At 44.8% G+C, this 9,654-nt stretch overlaps 1 protein-coding gene across 1 annotated transcript in view; it reads right to left on the reverse strand.

Annotated features, from left to right (window-relative positions):
• dcc (DCC netrin 1 receptor) overlaps nt 1–9,654 on the reverse strand; it is a 284,296-nt gene that overhangs the window by 46,363 nt on the left and 228,279 nt on the right. The window contains exons 21-22 of the mRNA XM_067439804.1: nt 7,204–7,236; nt 959–1,024 (exon numbers count right to left, since the gene is read on the reverse strand). Of these exons, the coding sequence (XP_067295905.1) occupies nt 959–1,024; nt 7,204–7,236 (99 nt within the window). The remainder of the gene's footprint in view (nt 1–958; nt 1,025–7,203; nt 7,237–9,654) is intronic.

A 9,654-nucleotide genomic window follows, 5' to 3' on the forward strand; every position in this document is an offset into this window, starting at 1 on the left:
TTACGGTTATAATATCTGCTGATGAAGAGAGAACAGGGATAGTTTAGTTTAATTACGGTTATAATATCTGCTGATGAAGAGAGAACAGGGATAGTTTAGTTTAATTACGGTTATAATATCTGCTGATGAAGAGAGAACAGGGATAGTTTAGTTTAATTACGGTTATAATATCTGCTGATGAAGAGAGAACAGGGATAGTTTAGTTTAATTACGGTTATAATATCTGCCGATGAAGAGAGAACAGGGATAGTTTAGTTTAATTACGATTATAACTTATGTTGTCATCTCGCTTTATGACGTGCGATTGCATGTGTTTAAACTGTATCAATAAATGTGGAAAACGGAGGACAGCTTGAGCGACTCCCAAATGTGCTCGACTACAGCAACTCGACATGTTCCCGGGGGCGGGGTTATGCAAATGTAAGGGTTAGTGATGTCACTAACTCATTGTAGTCCCAACCAGCCGTTTGTTGCTTGCTTGTCTTTAATAATGTTTTACATTTATATTAGTATTTTTTTAGGTATTGAAATTGGAATAGAGAATTGTGAGTTTTCACTGGTATCTAAATTCTTTGTGTCATTGCAAAAAAAAAAAAGGCGAGCACTTGAATGGTTTAACAGGATGACGGACAGAAAAGCGATGGATCTATGCCCGTTGATCACGCCTCTTGTGCAGTAGAAAATACAGAGCACTGTTCAATCTTAAATTGAGGTTGGTCTGGTGAAAGCCAGACAAGAGTTCTGACTCCTCTGCACTATAATGTCAAAAATGATGGAGAAACACAGAGTCAATGTTGATTTTATGTTGCAATAAAAGCGGAATATGATGAGTGAGGTGTGTTAGTTGTTTCAGAAGCATTTCTGTGATGCATCATCTGTTGTCTCAGCATTTCAAAGCGAACATGTTCCTGTCAGACGCTATGATTTCGAGTGTGTTTGTGCATCTGTGTGCTCTTACCGTTCATACTGCTCATGTCAATCGGGTTATTGTCCGAGGGCCAGTAAGCACTGTCTCCATGACGACCTGAGACCAGAGAGAGAAGCGCTGAGATCAGGGTGACACACACACACACAGGTTTGTTTCACTATATTAGTGAGGACATTACATAGACTTCCATTGATTTTATATCAGGTTAAAGATATTTTCTATTCCCTAACCCAACCCCTATCTCTAAACCTACCCACACACACACACACACACACACACACACACACACACACACACACACACACACACACACACACACACACACACACACACACACACACACACACACACACACACACACACACACACACACACACACACACACACACACACACACACACACACACACACACGCACACACACAGATGTGGTTATTGAAACAATCGATCACTTCCACAGGGTCAAACATCACCTGAAGTCATTTTTGCTTCTTCAGTAAATGTATAAACACGAATGAGGAAAATCATTTTTTTCCAGAGAAGAAAATCCCTGATCGATCTCTATATTTTCACCTATAATTAGGTCCCAAAATCCAGAAGGCGTGTGTTTGAGCGAGTGTAATAACGGCGGACGGGGCTCTGAGGAGCGTTTGGAGCTTCTGTATGTTGATGAAGATGTTCAGGAAGTGGAGCAGGACTCGTGGGCTCGGAAAGAAACGTCAAACATCAATCTCAGCCGACGCTCCGACTCGCAGGATGCTTGCCTTGATTTATGAGTGCAGGAACACACACACACACTCCTTCATTTCACCGTGTGTGTTGAAGAGAAACTCTTAAAGGGTTAGTTCACCCAGAAATGAAATGTCTGTCATTAACTCCTCTCCCTAATGTCGCTCCACACCCGTAAGACCTCCGTTCATCTTCACACACAGTTTAAGATATTTTATATTTAGTCCGAGAGCGTATGCAAGTGTATACACACTATACTGTCCATGTCCAGAAAGGGAATAAAAACATCATCACAGTAGTCCATATGAGACATCAGTGGGTTAATTAGAGTCTCTTGAAGCATCCAAAATACATTTGGGTCCAAAAATAACAAAAACTACGACTTTATTCAGCATTGGCTTCTCTTCCGCGTTTGTGTTCAATCCTCAAATAAAGATTCAAACGGTTATGAATCAGCGAATCGATTCATGATTTGGATCGCGTGTCAAACTGCTGAAATCACGAGTCATTGGCGATCCGAATCATGAATCAATTCACTGATTCATAACCCTTCAAATCTTTATTTGAGGATTGAACACAAACCCGGAAGAGAAGACACGCTCCACCTACCTAAGCATTGCTGAGACCATGTTCAGCCTTTGATGGAAACGGTATTCTGGTGGCTGTGGCTCTTCCAGCAGGATAATGCTCCTGACACAAAGCACAAATGCTTCAGGAATGGTTTGAGGAGCACAACGACCAGTTTGAGGCGTCGACTCGGCCTCCAGATTCCCCAGATCTCAGTCCAATCGAGCATCTGTGGGATGAGCCGAACAAGTCTGATCCACCTCGCAACTTGCAGGACTTAAAGCATCTGCTGCTAACATCTTAGTGCCGGATACCACAGCACACTCCTCTAGTGGAGTCCTACAGAGACGGGTCACAATATTAGGTCATAATGTTATGCCTGATCGGTGTATATTCTGGCTTCTGACGCAGTTTTCCCGCTCCTGAGTGCTTCTCTCTGGATGTTGGTTAAAAGCACCGGAGTTTCCTGCTGAGGCTCGTCTTAATTAATGCTGAGAATCAAAGGCTCAAAGGCACAAACTCTCATTAAAAATACGATGCAGCGACACACACACACACACACACACACACACACCCTTCCGTCGCTCTCTCTTCATCTCCGTTATCGCCGCACAGTTTCTTATGACGACTCGGCACTCAAAGGACTCTTAACAAACCCTGCTTCCAATTCAGGCCCTTCAGAATAACCAGCTGAGCGACGCCTGACTGGAGGCCGTTTGTTTAAAGAGAACAAGAGATAAGATTAGAGCTGGGAGTTTCTGAGAAAGCAATTATCTGTGACTTGTGACACACACACACACACACACTCACGCATGCACACACAAACACACACACACACTCGCGCACACACTCACACACTCGCTTACACACTCTCTCACACACTCTCACACACTCACTCACACACTCTCTCACACACTCACTCCCTCACACACTCGCTCACACACTCTCTCACACACTCTCTCACACACTCTCTCACACACTCACTCCCTCACACACTCGCTCACAGACTCGCTCACACACTCGCTCACACACTCTCTCACACGCTCTCTCACACGCTCTCTCACACGCTCTCACACACTCTCTCTCACACTCTCTCTCACTCACACACTCTCTCACACACTCACTCCCTCACACACTCTCTCACACACTCTCTCACACACTCTCTCACACACTCTCTCTCACACTCTCTCTCACTCGCTCACTCACTCGCTCACTCACTCGCTCACTCACGCTCACACACTCGCTCACACACTCTCACACACTCTCTCACACACTCACTCACTCACACACTCACTCACTCACTCACCCACTCACTCACTCACTCACTCACTCACTCACTCACTCACTCACTCACTCACTCACTCACTCACTCACTCACTCACTCACACGCTCACTCGCTCACTCACACACTCTCACACTCTCACACTCTCACACTCGCTTCCACACTCACTCACACACTCTCTCACACACTCTCTCACACACTCACTCACACACTCACACACTCACACACTCACTCACACACTCTCTCTCACACTCTCTCTCACTCGCTCACTCACTCGCTCACTCACATGCTCACTCACTCGCTCACACATTCGCTCACACATTCACTCACACACTCTCTCACACACTCACTCACACACACACTCACACACTCACACACTCACACACACACACACACACACACACGCTCACTTGCTCACACACTCGCTCACACACTCACTCACTCACTCACTCACACACACTCACACACTCACTCACTCATAAACTCACTCACTCACTCACTCACACACTCGCTCACACACTCGCTCACACACTCGCTCACACACTCGCTCACACACTCGCTCACTCTCTCACACACACACACTCACTCACACACTCACTCACTCACTCACTCACTCACACACTCACACACTCACACACTCTCTCACACACTCGCTTACACACTTGCTCACACACTCCCTCACTCACTCCCTCACTCACTCACTCACTCACTCACTCACTCACTCACTCACTCACTCACTCACTCACTCACACACTCCCTCACACACTCGCTTACACACTCGCTTACACACTCACTCACACACTCTCTCACTCACTCACTCACTCACTCACACACTCGCTTACACACTCACTCACACACTCTCACACTCGCTTACACACTCACTCACACACTCTCACACTCGCTTACACACTCACTCACACACTCACACACACACACACACTCGCTCACTCGCTCACTCGCACACTCGCTCGCTCACTCGCACACTCGCACACTCGCTCACTCACTCCCTCACACACTCACTCACACACTCACACACACACACACACTCGCTCACTCGCTCACTCGCTCACTCGCTCACTCGCTCACTCGCACACTCGCACACTCGCTCACTCACTCACTCACTCACAAACTCACTCACACACTCACACACTTACACACTCACACACTCGCTCACACACTCGCTTACACACTCGCTCACACACTCTCTCACACACTCGCTCACACACATGCTCACTCACTCACACACTCACTCACTCACACACTCACATACTCTCTCACACACACTCGCTCACACACTCGCTCACACACTCTCTCACACACACGCTCACACACTCTCACACACACGCTCACACACTCACACACTCACTCACTCACTCACTCACTCACTCACTCACTCACTCACTCACACACTCACACTCACATACTCTCTCACACACACTCGCTCACACACTCTCTCACACACACGCTCACACACTCGCTCACACACTCTCACACACACGCTCACACACTCGCTCACACACTCACTCACTCACTCACTCACTCACTCACACACTCACTCACTCACACACTCACATACTCTCTCACACACACTCGCTCACACACTCGCTCACACACTCTCTCACACACACGCTCACACACACGCTCACACACTCGCTCACACACTCTCACACACACGCTCACACACTCGCTCACACACTCGCTCACACACTCGCTCACACCCTCGCTCACACACTCGCTCACACACTCGCTCACTCACTCACTCACTCACTCACTCACTCACTCACTCACTCACTCACTCACTCACTCGCTCACTCACTCACTTACACACTCACACACTCTGTCACACACTCGCTTACACACTTGCTCACACGCTCACTCACACACTCTCTCACACACTCTCTCACACACTCACTCACTCACTCACTCACACACTCACTCACTCACTCACTCACTCACTCAATCACACACTCGCTTACACACTCACTCACACACTCTCTCACTCACTCACTCACTCACTCACACACTCGCTTACACACTCACTCACACACTCTCACACTCGCTTACACACTCACTCACACACTCTCACACTCGCTTACACACTCACTCACACACTCACACACACACACACACTCGCTCACTCGCTCACTCGCACACTCGCTCGCTCACTCGCACACTCGCACACTCGCTCACTCACTCCCTCACACACTCACTCACACACTCACACACACACACACACTCGCTCACTCGCTCACTCGCTCACTCGCTCACTCGCTCACTCGCTCACTCGCTCACTCGCACACTCGCACACTCGCTCACTCGCTCACTCACTCACAAACTCACTCACACACTCACACACTTACACACTCACACACTCGCTCACACACTCGCTTACACACTCGCTCACACACTCTCTCACACACTCGCTCACACACATGCTCACTCACTCACACACTCACTCACTCACACACTCACATACTCTCTCACACACACTCGCTCACACACTCGCTCACACACTCTCTCACACACACGCTCACACACTCTCACACACACGCTCACACACTCACACACTCACTCACTCACTCACTCACTCACTCACTCACTCACTCACACACTCACACTCACATACTCTCTCACACACACTCGCTCACACACTCTCTCACACACACGCTCACACACTCGCTCACACACTCTCACACACACGCTCACACACTCGCTCACACACTCACTCACTCACTCACTCACTCACTCACACACTCACTCACTCACACACTCACATACTCTCTCACACACACTCGCTCACACACTCGCTCACACACTCTCTCACACACACGCTCACACAAACGCTCACACACTCGCTCACACACTCTCACACACACGCTCACACACTCGCTCACACACTCGCTCACACACTCGCTCACACCCTCGCTCACACACTCGCTCACACACTCGCTCACTCACTCACTCACTCACTCACTCACTCACTCACTCACTCACTCACTCACTCACTCACTCGCTCACTCACTCACTTACACACTCACACACTCTGTCACACACTCGCTTACACACTTGCTCACACGCTCACTCACACACTCTCTCACACACTCTCTCACACACTCACTCACTCACTCACTCACACACTCACTCACTCACTCACTCACTCACTCAATCACACACTCGCTTACACACTCACTCACACACTCTCACACACTCACTCACACTCGCTCACACACTCGTTCACACACTCGCTCACACACACAATCGCACACACAATCGCACACACACACTCGTGCACACATTCATTCACACAGTATTACACACACACTCTGGTGCACTCACACTCACACACAATCGCACACATACTCACACACACACTCGTGCACACACTCTGGCACACTCACACACCCGTACACACACTTGCGCACACACACCTACCATTGCTCTTCTATCAGCTGATGATGTTATTTATGAGTATTTCCCTCAGTGAACACGTCACATGACCTCACGGATGGTTACATTTCACCACAAAACATGATTCTTAATGTGTGTGTGTGTGTGTGTGTGTGTGTGTGTGTGTGTGTGTGTGCCGTTCTCCAGTACAAACATCTCAACACAGGAGAAATGACTGAAGATATATTGGGACTAACTGATCAAAATGAGTGAGTTTGAGCGTTTATCTACAGGTTTGATAATCGGCTCACCTTGATCATTGGCCATCTTATCCGGATGCTCAACTAGAAGAGAACAGAGACGAGACGACAGGGTCAAAGGTCATGATGAGGACTGACCCCTCACACACATCAACAGCTCATAATCACCGTCGCACAGACACGTGTGTGTGTGTGGTAATGAGTGTGTGTGTGAGTGATGAAGCTCTCGCTAATGAACACCATAAACACAACAGGCGACACGATTATTCCTCCATATCTCATATCTGGGCATTATCTGACATTTTATTATTATAACGAGGGATTCATATATAAGAATTTCTAAATATTTTTAAAGTGAGCAACAATAATATTTTTGATTTTTGAATTATTAATGTAATATTATAGTTTGCATTACTATTTCTACATAAGATTTTATATTTCCAGTTTCCATTTTAACTTTAATGTGTGATTTTGTCATTTTTATTAGTTTGAGTTCTTTTTAAATATCACTATTTATGTTTAATGATAGCTTTAATACATTTTTATTTCAGTTTCTAATTGTCTTCTAGTTGAACAAAAACAATAATAACCCCAATACTGTATAAAATCAGTAGGGCGGGGCTTATGCACTGCAAAAAAAATGCTCTTCTTACTCAGTATTTCTGTCTTGTTTCTAGTAAAAATGTCTAAAAATTCTTACATTAAGAAACATTTACTAGACAAGTAAAAATTATTGTCTTGTTTTGGGAAAAATAACTCAAAATGAAGAGAGTTTTTGCTTAAAATAAGATAAATAATCTGCCAATGGGGTGAGAAAAATAATCTTAATTCAAACAGAAAACAAGATTATTTTTCTCACCCCATTGGCAGATTATTTATCTTATTTTAAGCAAAAACTCTCTTCATTTTGAGTTATTTTCCCAAAACAAGACAATAATGTTTGCTTGTCCAGTAAATGTTTCTTAATGTAAGAATATTTTGATATTTGGACTAGAAACAAGACAGAAATACTGAGTAAGAAGAGCATTGTTTGCACTGTGAGCTATACTGGGCCTCATGGCTGGTGACGTGTATGGCTGTGCCATGTGTTCTCCTTTTGCTCCACCTGTCCTCCCTCGTTACTCTCGTTTGTTCTCTTCTCTATTTATTCCCTCTATTTGCTGGATCATTGTCATCTGTTATCTGTCATCTGAGCTTCGAGTTAATTTGCTCCTCATGTCAAACTCAAGTCTAGTTTTTTGTTTTTCCTGCAACTGAGCCCTCGCTCCTCTCATCCATCCCCAATAGAGCTGGACAGTCACTCAGCTCATTTACTCGACTACTGTACTTAAGTACACTTTTTGACTATCTGTACTTTACTTTACTGAAGTCATGCGAATTAGGCAAAGTGACAATTGTAAAATTACCCCAGTGGACCTTGGTTCTTCTTATAAAATGAGAGAAATGTTTCAGAATTAGAATCAGGTTTAATTAAATGCAAAACCCAAAAAAAAATGCAATTCACGTGAATGTCGTACCGAACAGTTCAATATTATATTGAGAATTGTGGCATCCCTATCACTTAAGTTCACTGTTTGAGTCTCTGTGCTTTACTGGAGTATTATTTTTTCTGTAATCTTCTGACTTTAACTTCACTCCATCTGAAAGACAAATATCGTCCTCTTTACTCCACTACATTTCTATCAAGGTCCTCGAAGTGGAAAGTCGTTTCTGTCGCAGCTTTGAAAGTCAGTGATGATTTTTTTCTTCTTTTAAAGGTGTTTGGGTTTTTGCAGAAAGCCTTTCAGGAATCACTCTTGTAGAGTCTCGTGAAGTTCAATGATTTCACAGCATTTATTAAACACTGATTTATAGTTTAGAGCAAAATGACGGAAGAAGACGGATGTCCAAATGCTCATTTAGTGGAGGATTGACATAAACAAAGTTGATTCTGTCTTCAGTGAAGGTGAACAGTGTGAGAATATCAGATGTGTATCAGTGTATTGGATCCGTGCATTCGGCCTTAAAGTGACAGCAGCTTTGTAACTTTTCTACAAGTATTTAAATGAGTTTAAGTTAGTCGTCTGCTAGTGAACAGTTCTCACTCCTTTCATCCATCCCCAACCCCTGTACTCATTTTAATACATTTTCGGTTACATACAAGTTTATCTTCTATTTGATATTTATTTAAATAATTTTAGCTGTTCATTTTTCAATGCAAAGGATGTCTGAGTAATATTGAGTATATTTGGAGTATGTTTGTTTCAACCTGGATTTGGACACAACGCTGAGCTTCTATATCGGATCCGACAGGAATGGTGCAACACACTTATGTGAGTAAAATGTTTTTATATGTGATTGCATTATTACAGATCGTATTGATTATGTGTACGTGTCTAACAGAGCATAGCTCGCTGTCACAGGCTGGAGAATCCTTTATTTGTTGGTTCATTGCGATTCGGGATCAGACTCGGACTTGTATATACATGTAAATATCCAATTAAAATGTATTTATGAGGTCTT

Source organism: Pseudorasbora parva, chromosome 3 (assembly GCF_024679245.1).
Source record: "Pseudorasbora parva isolate DD20220531a chromosome 3, ASM2467924v1, whole genome shotgun sequence".
Lineage (NCBI taxonomy): Eukaryota > Metazoa > Chordata > Actinopteri > Cypriniformes > Gobionidae > Pseudorasbora > Pseudorasbora parva.